Consider the following 18843-nt stretch of genomic DNA (forward strand, 5'->3'; position numbering starts at 1 on the left):
TTTTTTTTTTTTTTTTTTTTTTTTTCCCTTCTTTTCAACCATTCATATGGTATGGCCTCGGCTTCTTTATATTTACCATTAGTCTCATGGCATCAATACACCAATGTCAATACTACTACCACCACATTACTCTATCATCATGCTCACGTTTACGCTGGACAAAAAGACGGACATATCTGGGTCTATACTCTTGACAAACAGACATCTTCATTACGGGTGAGATAACAAAAAGAAGAAAAGAAAAATTAAACATTAAATTCACATTATTATTCTTATTCTTTTACGAGAAAACTAGCATAAATATTTATTGACTGGACATAAAGCAGCCATTACTGCCTTGTATATATTCAACTCCACTGATACCCCTTATGCAACAAACAACAATGGTAACCAAGATATTTTGGTTAGTGCCGATGAAACTGGGTAAAAAAAAAAATAATGATCTTTTTATTACCGTCCATGAATTCAAACTTTATGTTAATATAGTGAAATAGCTCGATGGGATACTACGGATGGTCGTTGTCAAGTAGTCAATCCTCATGGTTTTTTTGGTTGTCCTACTCAACTCAAAGTTTTTGATACTGTAAGTCCTTTATCAGCTATTATTGTAGTTCTCATTTTTCTCTCTCTTTTTTTTAGTTATCAAATCATTATATCTTTTGTTGTGGTCAATCCAATGAAATTTGTATTTTGAATACTACTACATTAGAAGTGGTGCGTGTTTGGGGTGGACATACTAATTGGGTCACTTGCACAAGTTTTTATGATCCATGTAAAATAAAATTAAAAAAAAAAAAAAATCAAACTATCATCTCAACCTATTATATATTTTTTAGATGAGAAAAGGATTCGATTAATGACGGCAACAATGACTGGGCAATTAGATATTTGGGATATGGATATCAAGAATGTGGCTTTATACAAGGAAAAGAAATTTATCAAAAATCAACCTTCTTCTTCTTCAAATCAAGATAATGCAACGACAATGTTAAAGGATGCTTTATTGGATAGTGTAATAAATTTGATTTCCCATCCTTTCACCGGTCTCTTCCTTATGATTACTCGCAAAAGTGCTATTGTATTCACCTTGAACGGCGAAAATGATTTCATTCCACATTTTACACTCCCAGCATCATTATCAGAAGAACAAGTAGAATGGGTAGGCGGTGAATGGGTTGGTCATGATCGATTGGTACTTTGGACTTTGGTAAGAAAAAAATGATATCGTTAAACCAATTATTTGTAACATCATTATTTTATATATATATATATATATATATATATATATAGGATGGTACTGTTTTTGATTACAGATTGCATTCCCCTCAAGGTGTACCCAATGGGACTGTAGTATCCAAGGATTCTCAGCTTTATTACAGGTAGGCTTGATGATTGAAAAAATCAGATAAAGATTGACTTGTCTTATTTCCTAGTGCAACATTATCAACAACTTATTCTTTCCCTAATGAAAACCGTAAAGTCCAACAATTAAAAAAAAAAAAAAGAAAAAGATCCTCATGATATCCTTTTTTTTTTCTTTTCTTTCCATAGACTCTACTGTTTCTCGTTTTGATGGATGTGTTTCTACTTTATGCCAATCTCAAGATGACAATGAAAACAATACACCAATGATTCTTACTTTTTTCAATCGATCCAATGGTGTTTCTTCTTTTTCCATGGAATCACTTGTGTCTGATCCTCAAAATAACAATATCTCAAGAAGCAAAGGTAAAAAAAAAAAAGAAGAATACGCTTATCCTTAAAACTGATCAAGATGTTTAACTATATGACAGAGATATCATTTATGGATATATGGCCAATGCAATCACCCACTGTACAACAACCACACAATTCCATCACTAGTACCATTCCAGTCAGCAGTAATCATTTGGCAATAGGATACGGTAAAGATAAAAGAATAAAAAAAAAAAGATTTAAATACACTAATCATAAACTCACTTCACAATTCTCTATCTATAGAGAACGGTACAATTTGTGTGGTCCCATTAACAATGGCTTTACTACATCTAAATCAATTATCTGATCACTTTTACAATCGACAAGATACGAGGATATTTGAAAAAGCGCATCATGGCAAAGTGACATGTTTGCTTGTTCCTGAACATCATAGTTCTGAACAAAAATATCTATTATCCGGTGGTCGTGATGGTTGTGTCAAGATTTGGAATTTGATGTAAGTGAGAAAAAAAAAGGACAATCCATATCAACCTATTCACTTTTAATTTATATATATATATATATATATATATATTTAGAAATGGAAAATTTGTGGCTTCTTTTACTGTGCATGCATCTCCGGTACAATCATTTGTTGAACCTGCTGAACAAAAGGATTCTAGGGTCAGAGGTTGTGTAGTATCTATTGCTCATGATCATTCCTTGGCTTTGATATCGGTGGATTCCATGACTTGGTATATTGTTACATTTCTGAAGAAAAAGAAAAAAAAAAAAACTAACTATTTCCTTCTATCTTTAGTTTGTATATTATCCCTGGTTATACTTATCCTTTGACTCAAATTCAATGGCGACCTTCAGAAGATTATGTTTTGTTTGGATACACGGATGGTGTTGTATTTGTATGGCAGGTGAGCCAATAAAATATGATAACAATGCTAGATGGACATTATCTCATAATACTTTCTTTTTTTACATTACAGTTACAAGCAGGACATTTAGATCGAGTACTTCATGGAACAACCTCAAAACAAGTGATGGCGGATGATAGATGGCCATGTAATAGGATTGTACAATCCGCTTCTTCCTCAAGAAAATCCAATCCCAATACAAATCACACTGTACATACTAGATCCATTCTCTCCCAAAGTCAAGGCAAGATGATGATTGTTTTTTTTATTTTATTTTTTATAAACTAACGATTATTCTTTTTTTTGAAAATAGATCTTTATACTGATACATTATTTGCTCAAGTCTTTATATTCAATATACGACGCCTGGTATATGACTTGTTGGACTCGTCACAATCAACATTACCTCCCAACGCATACACCGGCCACTCCTTGGATGGTTCATCATCCTCAACGGCAACACGACCTCAACCTATGATTTCATTGTCTACTTCTGCCTTTCCTTCACTTTCCACTTCCACTTCCTCCACATTTGGTCCCGACTTGACCGATCCACTTGACACTAAACATGACGACGATATGGATACCATCACCGCAAGCAATAATAATATATTCTCATCTTCTCAGCAAACAACTCAACGTGATCATAGTGATGATCTTCTCAGCAACAGTGATGGTAAAAAAAGAACATTCAACAATAAAGATCAGCAGCGCATCAAGAAACGGGAATTGGTGTCGGCCGTGATGTCTGTCCTTGTCTCCCCTAGTATGAACAATAATGATGAATTTCATCCTTCAGCTCATGGGATCAGTTATGGTATTCGTGGAGCCAATGGTTATCTCTCTTTAGTAGCACCTAGTCAAAATGATCGTCAACCTTGGACACTTTCTTCTACTTTGACTGCCTCTCGACTACTTTCTATTGCTCTTTTATCTCAAGTTGAAGGTAAGTGAAATTATCTTTACATAGAAAAAAAGGGAAGGAAGAGTTTAGGAAACCAATTATTATTATGCTGATTTAAAAAAATTTTTACAAAACAAGTAGAAAATCCAATGATATGCGATAATATGATGGATTATGGCAAGGATTTACGTCATAAGGTAGGAGAGAATTATTGTCCTCCTTCTTTACCTTTTTTGAGCAAGTATTGGCAAGATCCAAAAGGTAATGAGTTACCAAAGAAGAGAGAGAACAAAAAGGGAACTTTTGAATGAAACTGATTCTTCTTTTTTTTTTTCCCTTGTTCTTTTTTAAGCACGGACGATCTTCTCAATGGCGATTATGGCACTGGATGCAACCGAATTACATTCACTCATTCATTATTGGAAAAAATATCGTAAGTCCAATCCTTTTTTTTTTTTTTATTATATTCTTTCTGATGATTATTCTTATACTCTTTCATTCTATGTATAGTACCTGCCTCAAGTTCATCATCTTCTGATGAGGAGATGGAAACTCAAATGATGACAAGAGCTACGATTCTCCTTGGGATTATTGGCTGTGATCAACCCCAGATGCTGGATGATACGTAAAACAAATAAAAAAAAATGAGAGACATATCATGTATACAAAGAACTAATCATTGTTTTTAAAAAAAAATCAATGTAGTGTACGAAAATCTACTGCATTAAGTTTGACATTACTTTTATCTGATAACAACGTGGAAGATTTGATGATGGAACAAGAAGAACAAGTACATCAAGAAGCCTCTTCAGCAACAACAACTATAACCACAACAACTGCACCAGAAACATCAACACTAACAACAGAATCAAGTGGTATGTCATCTATTGATCCAACAACGTTGACAAGAATTTTATCTTCTATGGAATTACTTAGTCAAGGCTTTAGTATTTGGGAAACATATATCAATGCATCCAATGTACTTCGTACTTTGATTACTTATGCCAACAGCCGTTCACCATCTTTACGTACAACAATCACTCAACAACAACAACAAGCAATGATTCGTCAAGGAGCCAAAAATGCCATCTTCACTATTGCTCAAAACAATCATATGCCTTTGGTCATTGGTACCTTGACTTATGATACTATTCATGCCAAGAATATTAATCATCGTTTAGCTTGTTTGAGAATGATTTCTTCCTTTATACGCAAGGTAAAAAAAAAAAAAAAATGAAAGAATTCTCTATATATCATCTCTCTTTTTTTTTTTTTATAGAATCCAATGTTATTATATGGTCATGTTTATCGTGTCATGGAAGCTGTAGTCAAAACTCTGAATCCCAATATTCCTCATATGCGTGAATCTGTACTTGCGACTGCCACTTCTACCCTTCATGATTTGGTTCGAATGTAAGTTTTTTTTTTTATTTTTTATTTTTTTTTATTTATTTATTTATTATTTTTTTTTTTTTGATTTGTATTTCCTAGTTATCCATCGGTAGATTTTAGTAGTCATGCACAAAAATTGGTGGTGGGTACTTTAGAAGGAGCAGCCATTGTATATGATTTACAAACAGCAACGCGATCAGTGGTCTTGGAAGGTCATACCGGTCCTGTGAATGTGGTCAAATTTTCTCCGGATGCCAAATGGATAGCCACAGGTTCCTTAACCGATCAAACCGTACGTGTATGGTATGCTCAACTCAGTTTATTTGGTATGTTTACAAGTGGTTTATCTCATATCCGTGATCCAAAATCATCACCTTCTTCTTCTTCTGCTGGTGCTCAGAAACCTTACAAAGTCTTTTCTTTTGCATTACCTGAATCCAATGATAATAGTAAGTCCAATTTTACAATCTCTTTTTTTTTTTTTTTTTTTTTTTTTTTTTTTTTTTTTTTTACATTGAAATATATCTTGTTTTTGTTTCATTAGATCTTACCAACGCATCTGAACAATTACAATTCCAATGGCCTTCTAACCGTTGTGTCAAGTTACTCGCTAAAGATCTCGTTATGAGTTTCAATGTTTGAACTTTTTTTTTGTTTTATTATATATGCAATAAATACTATCTTATCTATGTTTATTCTAATTCATCAAATATGATCTATAGTGGCAAAGGAAAAAGGAACTTGATGTAATTGACTTGGCCTGCCAGGATTTCCCACAATCATCCCATTTTCACTGGTAGCACCAAATGTATTTGTTGTTGTTGTTGTTGTCATAGATTCTTTCAATGGCATGACTGTATCGATAGTATGATCCAAATCCACTACACCAAATACCATAGTATGATCTTTGACCAAAAAAAAGAAAAAAAGCAATGATGGATGAGTCAACTCTTATAAGATTGAATATATATATTACCTTGAGTACCAGTTAAAAGTTGTTGAGGAGTCAAGTGAGATTTATTGGTTTTCATGAATTGTACACGTTGACCTTGTTGTAAATCCAAAGTTGTATCGACGGCCATATTACCACGTCCTGGATCACCACTTGTGATACGAGCCACCGTCATATTTTCATCATCTTGATAGATACCCAAATAAAAAGCTTCATCTTTGGAAACATTGACTTGATTGATCAATTGTAATAATAATCGAGTGGCACCTTGATCATCCAAATCCAAAATAATATTGCCACGTGCTCGAGTGATTTGTAAAGAAGAACCCAAAGGTTCCAAACAAGGATAATGAACCAAAGAAGAAGAAGAAGAAGAAGAAGAAGAATAAGAGGCAAAACCAATCATCCCTGCTTCCATGATACGATCTTGATAAAACATGGTATAAGGTGAACCGGTCAAAAAAGGAGTGGATGCACCAAGAATGCCATATTTAGGAGTGTCAGGGTACGTGGTATCCAACGATGTCAAAACTTGATCAGGTTCATGATCACTTGCCATCAATATAAATGAAGGTGGTTGAGATCCAGCTAAAAAAACATCCACATGCTGTTGAGGTGGTTGACTGATCGTGTCGAATGATAACCATCCCATGGTATCCAAACTATTGTCTTGATATTTGAACCGATCGAAATCATAGACTTGACCCCATCGTCCTACAGAGATACTGCGTGCTTTATGTCGTTGTGGTGAATCCTGTACTTGGAATGGTTGAATATGTTCATTGTATCCGAACAAAAGACTAATGCCATGACCTTGAGGATGATCACTAGCAGTACGATCTACCACACAACCCATGACACTTGTTGTTTTGGGGAATTGTTTATTGAGATATTTGATAGCATCATTGTATTCTTGACTGGCAAATGATTTGGAAAACAAGGCAAAACAAATACTCGGTTGTTGTTGTTGTTGTTGTTGTTGTTGTTGTGTGAAACAATCATCTATACATGATTTCAATGTTGAATTTCCACTACTCACTCGTGTCCATAAAGATCTTTGTTGTCGTCTAAAGGTTGTAAAAGATGGGATGCTTAAGTGTGTTGATCGAATCAAGGTCACCATAATGTAAGAAAGAAAAAAGAAAATAATAAAAAAAAAAGGGAAAAAGCGAATCGGATGTTCAAGTTTTCAAGTACCAGGATCAAAAAAGCATTAAGTTCTATTAGAGACAGGGTTGATAAAAGATAAAAAAAAGTATATTTTTTTTATTGTCAAAAGATAATCAAGTTATATACACAAGTTAAACTATGTAAGTAAAGAAATATAGGGAGAAGGATAAAAAAAAAGAGAGAGGGTTGATACAAGATTTATTTGAGTTTCTTCTTGATACGGAGTTGATTGGAATGACCACACTTTCGCTTACGACAGTTGGTAGCACGAGGAGGAAGACGAGCATAACACTTGCGACAAATCATCTTTTCACAGTTGTATTTGGAGGCCAAAGCCTTCAAGGAAGGTTCAATAATACCACCACGAAGACGAAGTACCAGGTGAAGAGTAGATTCCTTTTGAATGTTGTAATCAGATAAAGTACGACCATCTTCTAATTGTTTGCCAGCGAAAATTAATCGTTGTTGATCAGGAGGAATACCTTCCTTGTCTTGGATCTTTTGCTTGACATTGTCGATGGAGTCGGAGCTGTTACATGAAGGTTTATTTAATTGATTAGATAAGTTACATGATGGTGTCTTTTTTCTTTCAATTACCTTTCCACTTCAAGAGTGATGGTCTTGCCAGTAAGAGTCTTGACAAAAATTTGCATGATAAAAAAAAAAACAAACTATTATTCATCAATCAATGATATATATATGAAAAAAAAAAGAAAAGCATGTTAATTCGTCTATCGTTGAATACGTTGTATATATTTATGAATGACGTGGGGTGAATATATATTGTAAAATTGATATTGTTGTATTTAGCATTAAAAACAAGGAGATAATAGTAAATGATTTAAATGGATGGATGGATGGATGGATGGATGCATGAAAGAATTCATACCTTTTTGCAAACGAATGGAGAAAACTGAAAAGGGAAACAGAGGCAAGAAAGGAAAAATCACGCATTGGTAATACGTGAATGAAACTCCGCCTGGACCCCACATTATAGCGCAATCATATTTACTATGATGATCCAAGTTAAAAAAAAAATCATATACTATTATCACGTAATAAATTTGATTACATCATTCGATGATACGAATCATCATTTCTTTTTTTATATATATATATTCATGATGATGTCTAAAAAAGATTGGGTGACTTCCTCAAGGTTACATTGATTACAAGAAAATAGTTATTTTGTACGATATGCGATCATATAATGGAAGTGTAGGACAATATTATTTCGATCATTAAAAGAGGTTTATATTACTCAATCATTAAAAAAAAAAATTCAGGAACATTCATCCAGACTATTTCATAAGAAAATTTTGGGTTCTTCGTTTTCTTATCTAGACCCCATGGCATCCTCGGAATGTATCCAACAATTACAAAGCAAATACTTTTTTTTTCTTTTATGAAGAGAACAATAAAAATAGATGATGACTCACTGATATCAAGTTTTGTCTTAAACAATCCAATCATTTGTGTGAGTAAAAAATATCAAAGAGTTGGAGAAGATACAAAAATGAAGGATCAAAATTGTCCCACGTGAACACAAGTGAGACCTACCCTTAAATTGGTGATGATTCCCTTATACAAAAAAAAAAAAAAAATGAAGGGAACCTGACCAAAGTGAGAAATTTAAATGACCCTTATTTTTCTTTACTGTGGAAAGGGTTTTGTGATAGTATGATTATCAAGTAGTTTTCAGGTACATTAAAATGAATATAGATCATGTGGGAATGATTATATATATGTGTGTGTGTGTGATGTTTTATCTTTTTTTTTTTTCTTCTTTGAACTCTCCTTCACTCACTTTTTTTTTTTTTTTTACATAATCAGGTTGGATAATCATCATTTTAATACTCAATCAATATAATCTTATTTTAATAATCATTCATTTAATACTTGTTTATATAAACAAACAAACATGGTATGACATTTGACAAGTAATGATTAATAACCGGACTAAGATAGATAGATAGATAGAGAGAGAGAGTAAGTTGATATTTTCTTTTTTCATTACAAGAAAGATGGATGACATGATGATGTTAAATCATATGATGAGATGAATGTTATGGTTCATTTATGATCACAGAAATGGAAAGGCTTATGTAAAAAAAAAGTAGTGGATTTCAAAGGAGTTCGGAGTGTCAATGTCTTTTTTTTATATATAAAATCATCCATTTTTTTTTCATTCCATTTCTTTTTCTTCTTTATTCATATCTTTTAATCATCAAGAAACCTTCCTTTCCTTTTTTTTTCAATTAAAAAAAAAAATATGAAATTTGCACTCTTGGGAAGTCTTCTTTTCTCAGCCTCTTCTGCTCTTGCTGCTCAATCACTTGTAGGTTATTTTCCTAACTGTAAGTTTATTATCATTCTATTTTATCCATGATTGACAACTTTTACTATTATTAGGGCTTTATGCAAAGTATCCTGTATCTCAAATTGATTTTAGCAAGTACACCCATATTAATTATGCATTTGCCATTTTGATCAGTGGTGCGACGCCCACTTATACCGATCCTCAACAAGTGGAAACACAATTACCTCAATTAGTATCTGCTGCTCATGCTAAAAATGCCAAAGTCCTTCTTTCTGTAGGTGGTTGGTCCGGTTGTTTGACTTATAGTACTGTGGCTGCTGATGCTTCTCAACGTCAAACCTTCATCAATTGGAATATTGGTGAAATCAAGAAATATAATTTGGATGGCATTGATTTGGGTAAAAAAAAAAAAAAATAATCATCATCATCATTTGCTGATCATTTATATTATTAATTAAAAATTTAGATTGGGAATATCCTGGTTCTCAAGGTGCTGGATGTAATGTTGTGGATCTTCAAAATGATGCTAAAAATTATTTGACTTTACTTCAAGAATTGCGTGCTGCTCTTGATAGTAGTTTCCCTGCTGGATCCAAGGAAATCTCCATTGCTTGCCATGTACGTACATTCAAGGTACCTGGTGGTTATATGACAGATGTATCTGATTATGTCAAAGTGATTGATCGATTCAATTTGATGACTTATGATATCAATGGTGCCTGGAACTCCACTTCTGGTCCTAATGCACCATTCAACTTTGAACCTGGATTGGGTGATGCTGATAGTTTTGTGTCCTCCATTAATAATTGGATGTCTGCTGGTGTACCTGCAAGTAAAATTATTCCTGGTGTTGCCTTTTATGGACGATCTGCAAGTAAGTTAAAAAAAATAATTGATTTTGATTTGATGATGTAAATATACTTTTTTTTTTTTTTTTTTTTTTTTTTTTAGCTGCTACTGTTGACATGTCAAAAACAAATCAATATCAACCTCAAAATGCTGGTAATCCTCCTTCTGGTGATTCTAATGATGCTTATTGGCAAGATCCTTATTGTTCCAAGGACCCTGGTGGTGTTTCTGGTGTATGGCGTTATGCTAACTTGCGATCTCAAGGTGTACTTACCACTCCTACCACTGCTGCTTCTCCTTGGATTCGTAACTGGGACAACATTACTCAAACACCATGGTTATTCAATCCTACTACCAAAGATTTCATTTCTTATGATGATCCTACTTCTGTTGGTATTAAAACAGATTATGCACTTAGCAAGAACTTGGGTGGTTTGATGGTTTGGTCTGTGGATGAAGATAATGGTGAATTATTGAATGTTGTTGCTAAGATTTTGACAGGTTCTAGTGGTGGTGGTAATGGTGGTACTGTTACTTCCGCAACATCTGCTACTACTAGTGTCAAGCCTACTTCCTCTGCTACTAGTGTTAAACCTACTTCCTCTGCTACTAGTGTTAAACCTACTTCCTCTGCTCCTACTTCTTCCCCTACATCATCAGGTGGTTGTGGTTCTATCAAGGCTTGGGATAGCGCTACTGTTTATGTTGCTGGTGATCAAGTTACTTACAACGGTAAGATATGGAAGGCTGCTTGGTGGACTCAAGGTGACACTCCCGGTGGTTCTACTGGTGTTTGGACTTCTACTGGTAGTTGTTAACTAACAATCCTAAGTTGTAGTTTAACTAGTTAGTATTACACTTACTTTTACTTTATGTTTATTTATACAATATATTTTGATTAATAAATCAATTCTGTATGTTGTACCTCATCACAAAAAAAACAAGGGGGAAGGTGATTTCAGGGTCAGCGGTTGTGAACTGAAAAAAAAAAGCTTAACTGTCATCTTTTTTTTTTTTTCCTCCTCTCTTTCTTTTTTTATACATAGATTCAAGTTTTATCACGATGCAATCACCGTCTATTGCTTCACTTGAACAACGATTCCCTGGTAGATCCAAACAGATCCAAAAACTTGTTTCATTAATGGGCAATGTAAAAAAAAAAAAGGAAAGATCAAATCACAATGTTCTTAGGAACAATAAGATTCATGTTCCTTCTCTTTTCTTTTTTTTTTTTTTTAGCCAACAGATACAGTGGTACCGAGTATATTTGTCTATGGACATTCATCATCGGGAAAGACCTGCGTTGTTCGTTCCGTATTAGCATCTCATTTACCCTCCACTCACTATGCGTATGTCCATTGTGTTGAAAACTATACTCCACGTATGATCTTTGAACGTGCTTTGAATCAATGGTGTGGCTGGACACCTGGGATCGATAATCAATTCTCCAACATTTGTAAAGCTGAATCTATTCATCAGTTTGTCAAAATCATTCAACAAGGTGTCACTGTTCCAACCAATTCTGGTAAAGCCAATGACGACAGGATTCAACTAGGACAAAAGGAAACTATCTATTTAGTAAGTCAAAAATAAAAAAGTCCAATAATGGAGAATCGTCATTTATTTATTTATTTATTTTTGGACTGAAAGGTGTTGGATCGCGCTGAACGGTTACGAGATATGCCTCCTTCCATTCTACCGGTGTTATTACGTCTTTCTGAAATCGTAAGTGTGATTATAATATAATTTTTTTTTTTTACTAATGATGTACCCTGTTAGACACAACGGAATGTATGTGTTTTACTGATTAGTACTATTGTATTTGAAAAATTCCGTATGAAAGGTGGCTCATATGAACCGATGTATATCCGATTTCCTGATTACACCAAAGAAGATACGTTACAGATTTTATTATTGGACTTTGCTACTGTAGAAAGACAAGTACAAATACAAGATGATAACAAAATGACGGAATTGGATGATGATTTTTTTATCAAATATATTGAATTGATTTATTCTATCTTTAATCATAATTGTAAAGATTTGAATGAATTACGTTACTTTGCTGCCTTATTATTCCCTTTGTATCTCAAACCAATTCAAGAAGGCACAGGTAATTTCCCTCTCCCAACTCAATCAACTCATTATTATGAACTCAATTTTATATTATATGTGTATGTTAGTGGGAATACATGAAACAGCCAAATTATTCAAGCATGCACAACCTTATTTTGCCGAAGCCACAGACAAATTGTATTTACGTGAAATCTCAAGTGCGGAATGGAGTAAAGAAACACAACAATTGGATCAAGAATTAGATGAAAATAAAAGAGTAGGTGCTTTTTTATCTCATACAAGATCAACAGGAAAAGGTAAAATAAATAAATAAATAAAAAAAATTTGGATGATACTTATAAGTTTGATATGGTTAGGTGATTTTGATCTTCCTTATTATACAAAATTCTTATTATTGGCATGTTATTTGGCAAGTTATAATCCTCCTCGATTTGATATGCGTTACTTTGCCAAAGGACCAGAAGAACGATCGAAAAGAAAAGGTGGTGGTACTCGAAAAGGCAAAGCTGAACAAACTGGTGGCAAGGTAAACAAAATATATATAGAAGGATGACAATCTCTAATAATGATCATCTATTATTAGATGCGACAACAATTACTTGGTCCCAAAGCATTCCCGATTGAACGTATGTTGGCCATCTTTTATAGTATTATTGATGATGAATTGGAAGATAGTATTGATATTCAACTTCAGGTAAACCAAATATATATATATATAGCATTATTTAATATTCTTTGTTTTAGATTACAAGTTTGACAACATTACGATTATTAGTACGATGTACTGGTATGGACAAATTGGATGCGGCCAAGTACAAATGTAATGTTAGCTTTGATTTTATTCGGGCAGTGGCACAAAGTGTTCGATTCGAATTGGAAAGATACCTTTATGATTTTAATTAGTGTATTATATAATGATAATAAAAAAAAATGATGTCTTGTCATATATATATATATATATCCGTATTTTTTTTTTTTTTTTGATCTAGTATATAATACGGGTGTGGGATGACAGATGGTGGGCAATGAAACAAGTAGATGGTAGATTAGATGTTTTGATCCTTTGATCATTAGCACCATAGTATCCAAATGATGACTAATATTTTAAATATTTGTTGATGAATTCTTAAGATGATATTACCAAAAAAAAAAAAAAAAGGAAAACCATATTTTTCTTTATTGAAAAAAGCAATAAACACAAACAAAATACAAACAGGGAAGGAAAAACGAATCACAAAAAACAAAAAAAAAGAATCTATTCTAATAAAGTTTGACCAAGAGGCACAGAGGCAAAAGAAGAAGAAGAAGAAGAAGAGCGATCAAACACAGTTTGACCACGAACAATGGTTTGATCCACCACACCATAAAAGGTAGTACCGACATAGGGAGATAATTTATTCTTGAAATGAATATCCTTGACATCCACCTTCCATGAAGCTTCAGGACGCCAGATCACTAAATCAGCATCATTTCCAACCTTGATTTCTCCTTTTCGATGATGTAATTGTGTTCGTTCCGCTGGTACCTTGCTCAACCAGTGAATCAATTGTTGAAGTCTAGTCATTCAAAAAAAAAAAAGATCAAATCATTTGATATTCCTTTTTTTTTTTTTTTTTTTTTGGTACTTACGTTACACCACGACGACGACCTTCTGTCCAAAGTATATGTAATCCAAATTGTACAGAAGCAATTCCACCCCAGGCTTGTCCGAAATCACCAGTATCCAATCGTTTGAGTTGAGCAGTACAAGGAGAATGATCACTGACGACATAATCGATAGTGCCATCCAAAAGAGCCGTCCAAAGGGCTTCCCGGTTATTGGCTTCACGAATAGGAGGACAACATTTGAAATGAGTAGCACCGTCTTGAATCGTTTCAGAGGCAAAATTCAAGTAATGGAAGCAAGTTTCGACAGTGAGAGGTAAATGATCCTTCTTGGCTTGGCGGATGGCAGGCAGAGCATCAGCGGCAGAGAGATGAACAATATGAGTATTGACAGGTGTTCCCTTTTCATAATATTCACGTGTCAAACGGATGATCATGTCAATGGCGGTTGTTTCCAATTGTTGAGGTCTTGATTGTAAAAAACTATTATACGTACGAGGATCCAATTCTTTTGTATTATTGCTACAATGATCACAGTCCATTTCGGCATGGAATAAAAGCACCTTATCAGAATGAATCATTTGATCCATGGCTAAACGAACTTGTTCTTCATTCACACATGGGAATTCATCCACACCAGATTCGATCAAGAAACATTTAAATCCACGTACACCACGATCAAGTAACGCAGGTAAGTGTTGACTATTGTCAGGAATCACGCCACCCCAGAAACCAACATCCACATGTAATTGTCCTTTGGCCGCATTCAGTTTGATATCCAGATTGTCAGGTGTCGTTGTAGGTGGAATAGCATTCAAAGGCATATCAATCACCGTGGTAATCCCTCCAGCAGCTGCAGCTTTGGTCCCTGTTTCAAATCCTTCCCATTCCGTACGTCCAGGTTCATTCAAATGGACTATCCACAAAAAAAAAAAGATGAACAACAATAACTTTCATTTTATTTTTTTCCTCTTTTTTTACCATGAGCATCAACAAGACCAGGCATCAAAAGTTGATCATTATCTAAAGTCAGAATTTGGGTATCTTTGGGAATGTCAATAGCTTGACCGATTTGTATAATCTTGCCAGTGGTTTGGTCAATTAAAACTTGAGTAGGTGCAGTGGCATGTTGAGGTGATAAAATAGCTTTTTCTGCTTTGACCAATAAATATTGTTGTTGTGTGGTAGTCATGGTATTATTATTATTTTTTGTCAAAATCAACAAAAAAAAAAAAAAAAAGGAGAAAGGAAATGAAAAAGTAAAAAGATACCCATTTTTGAATATATATATATAAAAAAAATATAGAAGTGGGGAATTTGATTTGATTGGTCAGTTACGTGAGTGAAGCCTGAAGAATAAAGTCAGCAGAGATATACTTTCAGAATGATGATTCAGAAAAATACCCCTTCCCAAGATCTTGGAATTTAAACAGAGATTTGATTTGACTTTTTTTTTTTATTGATTGATTATTTTATGCTAATGCTAAACGTGATGATAGGAGATAATAATAATAGATATACACTATGGGGATATGAATGAATTATTGATTGATTGTCATATAAAATGCTTGTCGTTGTGCTTGATCACCAGGAAATGGAATTGGATTGGCAATGGAAACCTTGGGTGTAGGCAATAGTGATTTGGAAGGCATCATCAAATCATCCTCCATTTGTACAGAAGAATCCATCATAAAAGAATCCATCATTCGATTATGTGCATCAAGAAACCAAGGTTTGGCCAATCCATCTTGAATAAAAGGGGATTCAAAAGCTTGTTGACTTGACCATCTTTGACTTGGTTCCTTTTCTAATAAATGACACGTCAATGATATTGCTACCAAAAAAAAAAAAAGATGAATTTTTTTTATTTTAATTTGTAATTCTTATTCATTACCTTGAGATGAGATTAAAGGTAAATTTATATTCACTTGTCCATATAGAATCCATTGTCGTTGAAGTTTCCACAAACCATGATCATCGACATTGATACTTTCTTGTTTATATTCAGCATCCAGTTCAAAAGGTAAATAACGTGTCAATAATTGATGAAGGATTAAACCCAGACTCCAACAATCTACTTTGGTATCAAAAGGATCACAAGAAGTATCATCTTTTGCCAATTCAGGAGCAAAGTAACTGTTTTCAATAATACAAAAAAAAAAAAAAAAGGGAAACAGATTAGAGAAAAGTTTGGCGTAATTATTATTACCTTTTAGTTCCATCACTATGCGACCATAATTGTTCCTTATCCATTTGAATAGATAATCCAAAATCAGTGATGATAATGCGTGGGTAAGCGTGACCAGTCTTGTATACTAGAATATTACTTGGCTTGATAGAATAGTAAGGTTTTATATTCATTTCAAAATGTCCTATTTTAAGACTTTCTTTTTTGAATCATTTACCTTGAGATCTAGAATAAACCGATCAATATTGTATAATATATATATATATAAAAGAAGGATCAATATGGATCAAAAGTTCATTCTTTTTTTCTTCTTTATACCTCGATGAATAATCCGGTTACCATGAAGATACTAATCATAAAAAGCCAATCGAATTAGTAAATCCATATAATCATTCCTTTTTTTCTTTTCAACTTTAAATAATGTCTTACCTTTGTACCAGAGAATAATTGATACATAATAAATTGAACTTGTTGTTCAGCAAGTAACATATTTCTGCCTTTCAATAAAACTTCTAGAGAACCACCACAAACCAAAGGAAAAAACATTGAGACAGTATTATCAGAATGAATGGTATAATCTATCAATTGAATGATATTTGGCTACCAAAAAAAAAAGGTAAACATTATATTGTAATGATTGGAATCACTTACATGATGGAATGTTTGTAATAATTCAAGTTCATTCTTCAATTGTAATTCATGTAAACGTCGATCACCGCCAAATAATTTTTGTTTTCGTGTACGACGACATACAAATTGATGTCGACAAGGAAATTCATTAGCAACAAGATATACTTTGGATTGAGAGCCAGAACCGATCATTTCATCAGATATCTTTACTTGTCCACAAGTTAAATTCTATAAATAAAAATAAATAAAAAAGATAATAATAAATAAATAGATACTTTATATTTTTTTTTTTTTTTTTTTTACCATTGTCGTAGTTTCTGTCCAGTCCGTTCCCATACGAATAAAAGAAAATGCTATAAAAGTAATGGTTATTTCTTATATATTTTATTTTTTTTTTTTTTGAAAAACTTACGTATAGTAGGTAAAGCCATAGTTAAAATACATCCAGGATAAAGAGCTCGATGATTCCCTTTGCCAATTCGAACACCGTTCACTAAGATAGATTATGTTTATTAGAGTTTTTTGACTAGCATAAATTCAACGTTTCTATACTTACGAAAAGTACCACCACGACTAAAATCCTATATGAATATATATATATATATATATAAAGAAAGTTGAATATATTTTTTTCTTTTATTACCAAAAACAATGATATTTTTTTTTTTTACTTTATACCTCTACATAAACCATATGGTGATCTTCACTAGTTGCCAACTAGGAGTGAGAAAGAAAAAAAAAAACGTGAGTTTGAATCATTTAAGAAAGTGTCAAGATCATTACCAAATAAATTCGACAATGGGTACGACTAACTAATTCAGAATCCACAACAATAGTACTATTATATAAAAGGAAGGGAATAAAAGAAGAGATAAATAAAAAACATAAGAATATAAAATAAAGATAGTTACTTCGTTTTTGCGCGACCAATAGTGATTTCTTGACCAATAATCACAGGAACAACTAGACAAAAAAAAAGTTAGGTAACATATTATTATTATTATTAAAGATTTGTTTCTTTTACCGAGATGACCTAGTTCTTTCTTTGCCCCACGTATTGCACCTATAACCACTGGATTCAAAGTCATGCTGGGTTAGAAGAAAGAAAGGTCGAAGAAAAAAAAAAAAAAAGAAAAGAAAAAAAAAGATGCGGTGCTTGAATTCTGTGTCTTTCCAGTCAATAGTTTTTTTTTTTTTTTTGAGTTTGTTCTTCCATTTTCCTTCCCTTTTCTTTCTTTTTTTCATTATTTCTTTTCCTTTTTTTTTCACCAGTATAAAAGTTTGACTTTTTTCAAGATGACCAATAAAATATCACCAGAAAAACCACCGGTGACATTTCTTGATCATCAAGCTAATACACCTACTTCTATTTGGGGCTTATCAGCACTTTGTAAGTCTAAAAAGAAAAAAAAAAAAAAAAGACAATCAAATAGGCTAATGAATTGATGTTTTTTTTTTTTTTTTTTTTTTTTTTTTTTTTTTTTTTCGTTTGTACCTTTATCGGGAAATGAAAAAAAAGCATTAGCAACTTTACCACTGTCAGCTAGAAAAGCACCTGGTATGCCATCTGTCATTCAATCTTTGTTATTTACTGCCATTTATGGAGGAGCAGGGTAATTTAAATCAAAAATATCGATCAACAACCCCCTATATTCATTCTTTTTCTTTGTAGATATGTCACTCATGTTGGAGATAGTGAAAATGGAGCTGGTATTGCAACAGGTAAAAAAAAAAAAAAAAAAAAAAAAGAACTATTTATTGATTTCTTCTTAATTATTAGCTTGGTGTTTATCTTGGTCTTTTTTAAATGCAAAGAAAGCTATTTTATCATGTAAACCTGTACCATTATTGATGGTAGCAGCTACTAGTTGGAACATTCTTGTGTATGGTAACAAGACTTTGAAAGTGAATGGTTACATCTAAAATTATATATATTATGTATTTTATTTATTTTTTTCTTATCAATAAAAAAGATATCATCATTAATCATCATTATATATAAGAGAAAAAGATCATTCGATATTTTTTTCTTCATTTATTTTTATATATATTAAGTTAAAACTGGATGACTTTTCATCATACAGTTTTTTTTTTTTTTTTTTTTTTTTTTTTTTTTTTTTTGATATACAGTGTTTTCAAGGTTTTTTGTCG

General features: G+C 32.8%; 7 protein-coding genes across 7 annotated transcripts; 4 read left to right on the forward strand and 3 right to left on the reverse strand.

Moving 5' to 3' along the window:
• Positions 1–48: 48 nt before the first annotated feature.
• BX664DRAFT_286560 (uncharacterized protein) lies at positions 49–5580 on the forward strand (the record flags this gene model as incomplete). The annotated part of the gene is made up of 21 exons (XM_051541709.1): positions 49–216; positions 296–423; positions 487–583; positions 640–772; positions 837–1207; positions 1291–1379; positions 1434–1474; positions 1552–1728; positions 1794–1904; positions 1981–2194; positions 2277–2432; positions 2498–2606; positions 2679–2850; positions 2920–3552; positions 3652–3771; positions 3863–3943; positions 4021–4135; positions 4216–4726; positions 4790–4923; positions 5002–5351; positions 5447–5580. The coding sequence occupies 21 exons, from the start codon at positions 52–54 to the stop codon at positions 5542–5544; spliced, it is 4005 nt and encodes a 1334-aa protein (XP_051396776.1). The 3' UTR covers positions 5545–5580.
• On the reverse strand, positions 5581–7975 carry BX664DRAFT_388996 (uncharacterized protein). Its single transcript, XM_051549513.1, has 3 exons — positions 7622–7975; positions 5879–6921; positions 5581–5807 (listed from the first exon to the last, which is right to left on the reverse strand). The coding sequence occupies exons 1-3, from the start codon at positions 7675–7677 to the stop codon at positions 5608–5610; spliced, it is 1299 nt and encodes a 432-aa protein (XP_051396777.1). The 5' UTR covers positions 7678–7975; the 3' UTR covers positions 5581–5607.
• A 1278-nt stretch (positions 7976–9253) lies between these two features.
• BX664DRAFT_342193 (glycosyl hydrolases family 18-domain-containing protein) lies at positions 9254–11123 on the forward strand. The gene is made up of 5 exons (XM_051547102.1): positions 9254–9381; positions 9437–9742; positions 9811–10218; positions 10296–10793; positions 10821–11123. The coding sequence occupies exons 1-5, from the start codon at positions 9297–9299 to the stop codon at positions 11009–11011; spliced, it is 1488 nt and encodes a 495-aa protein (XP_051396778.1). The 5' UTR covers positions 9254–9296; the 3' UTR covers positions 11012–11123.
• A 111-nt stretch (positions 11124–11234) lies between these two features.
• On the forward strand, positions 11235–13216 carry BX664DRAFT_303249 (origin recognition complex). The gene is made up of 8 exons (XM_051542472.1): positions 11235–11343; positions 11433–11771; positions 11844–11918; positions 11973–12306; positions 12377–12565; positions 12626–12795; positions 12853–12963; positions 13014–13216. The coding sequence occupies exons 1-8, from the start codon at positions 11257–11259 to the stop codon at positions 13170–13172; spliced, it is 1464 nt and encodes a 487-aa protein (XP_051396779.1). The 5' UTR covers positions 11235–11256; the 3' UTR covers positions 13173–13216.
• Positions 13217–13524: 308 nt separating this feature from the next.
• Positions 13525–15097, reverse strand: BX664DRAFT_380849 (uncharacterized protein; the record flags this gene model as incomplete). The annotated part of the gene is made up of 3 exons (XM_051548925.1): positions 14856–15097; positions 13899–14790; positions 13525–13825 (listed from the first exon to the last, which is right to left on the reverse strand). The coding sequence occupies exons 1-3, from the start codon at positions 15064–15066 to the stop codon at positions 13525–13527; spliced, it is 1404 nt and encodes a 467-aa protein (XP_051396780.1). The 5' UTR covers positions 15067–15097.
• Positions 15098–15415: 318 nt separating this feature from the next.
• BX664DRAFT_317945 (kinase-like domain-containing protein) lies at positions 15416–17780 on the reverse strand (the record flags this gene model as incomplete). Its single annotated transcript, XM_051542777.1, has 14 exons — positions 15416–15708; positions 15769–16010; positions 16084–16205; positions 16280–16287; positions 16381–16411; positions 16492–16662; positions 16714–16920; positions 16996–17045; positions 17105–17185; positions 17249–17273; positions 17371–17409; positions 17476–17530; positions 17604–17655; positions 17717–17780. 14 exons carry the CDS (start codon positions 17778–17780, stop codon positions 15416–15418), a joined length of 1440 nt encoding a protein of 479 aa, XP_051396781.1.
• Positions 17781–17847: 67 nt separating this feature from the next.
• BX664DRAFT_342201 (uncharacterized protein) lies at positions 17848–18754 on the forward strand. Its single transcript, XM_051547103.1, has 4 exons — positions 17848–18082; positions 18212–18305; positions 18365–18414; positions 18473–18754. The coding sequence occupies exons 1-4, from the start codon at positions 17989–17991 to the stop codon at positions 18613–18615; spliced, it is 381 nt and encodes a 126-aa protein (XP_051396782.1). The 5' UTR covers positions 17848–17988; the 3' UTR covers positions 18616–18754.
• Positions 18755–18843: the final 89 nt, after the last annotated feature.

Source organism: Halteromyces radiatus (assembly GCF_025201355.1).
Source record: "Halteromyces radiatus strain CBS 162.75 chromosome Unknown BX664scaffold_9, whole genome shotgun sequence".
NCBI classification, from domain to species: Eukaryota; Fungi; Mucoromycota; class Mucoromycetes; order Mucorales; family Cunninghamellaceae; genus Halteromyces; species Halteromyces radiatus.

Coding starts and splice junctions, on each gene's coding strand:
- BX664DRAFT_388996 (XM_051549513.1), bottom strand. CDS start 7,677: ATGCAAATTTTTGTCAAGACTCTTACTGGCAAGACCATCACTCTTGAA. Junction 6,922..7,621: donor ATCACTCTTGAAGTGGAAAG/GTAATTGAAAGA, acceptor TACAACCTTTAG/ACGACAACAAAGATCTTTAT. Junction 5,808..5,878: donor ACTTTTAACTGGTACTCAAG/GTAATATATATA, acceptor TTTTGGTCAAAG/ATCATACTATGGTATTTGGT.
- BX664DRAFT_342201 (XM_051547103.1), top strand. CDS start 17,989: ATGACCAATAAAATATCACCAGAAAAACCACCGGTGACATTTCTTGAT. Junction 18,083..18,211: donor TTGGGGCTTATCAGCACTTT/GTAAGTCTAAAA, acceptor ATGAAAAAAAAG/CATTAGCAACTTTACCACTG. Junction 18,306..18,364: donor GCCATTTATGGAGGAGCAGG/GTAATTTAAATC, acceptor TTTTCTTTGTAG/ATATGTCACTCATGTTGGAG.
- BX664DRAFT_303249 (XM_051542472.1), top strand. CDS start 11,257: ATGCAATCACCGTCTATTGCTTCACTTGAACAACGATTCCCTGGTAGA. Junction 11,344..11,432: donor TTGTTTCATTAATGGGCAAT/GTAAAAAAAAAA, acceptor TTTTTTTTTTAG/CCAACAGATACAGTGGTACC. Junction 11,919..11,972: donor TATTACGTCTTTCTGAAATC/GTAAGTGTGATT, acceptor GTACCCTGTTAG/ACACAACGGAATGTATGTGT.
- BX664DRAFT_342193 (XM_051547102.1), top strand. CDS start 9,297: ATGAAATTTGCACTCTTGGGAAGTCTTCTTTTCTCAGCCTCTTCTGCT. Junction 9,382..9,436: donor TGTAGGTTATTTTCCTAACT/GTAAGTTTATTA, acceptor TACTATTATTAG/GGCTTTATGCAAAGTATCCT. Junction 10,219..10,295: donor CTTTTATGGACGATCTGCAA/GTAAGTTAAAAA, acceptor TTTTTTTTTTAG/CTGCTACTGTTGACATGTCA.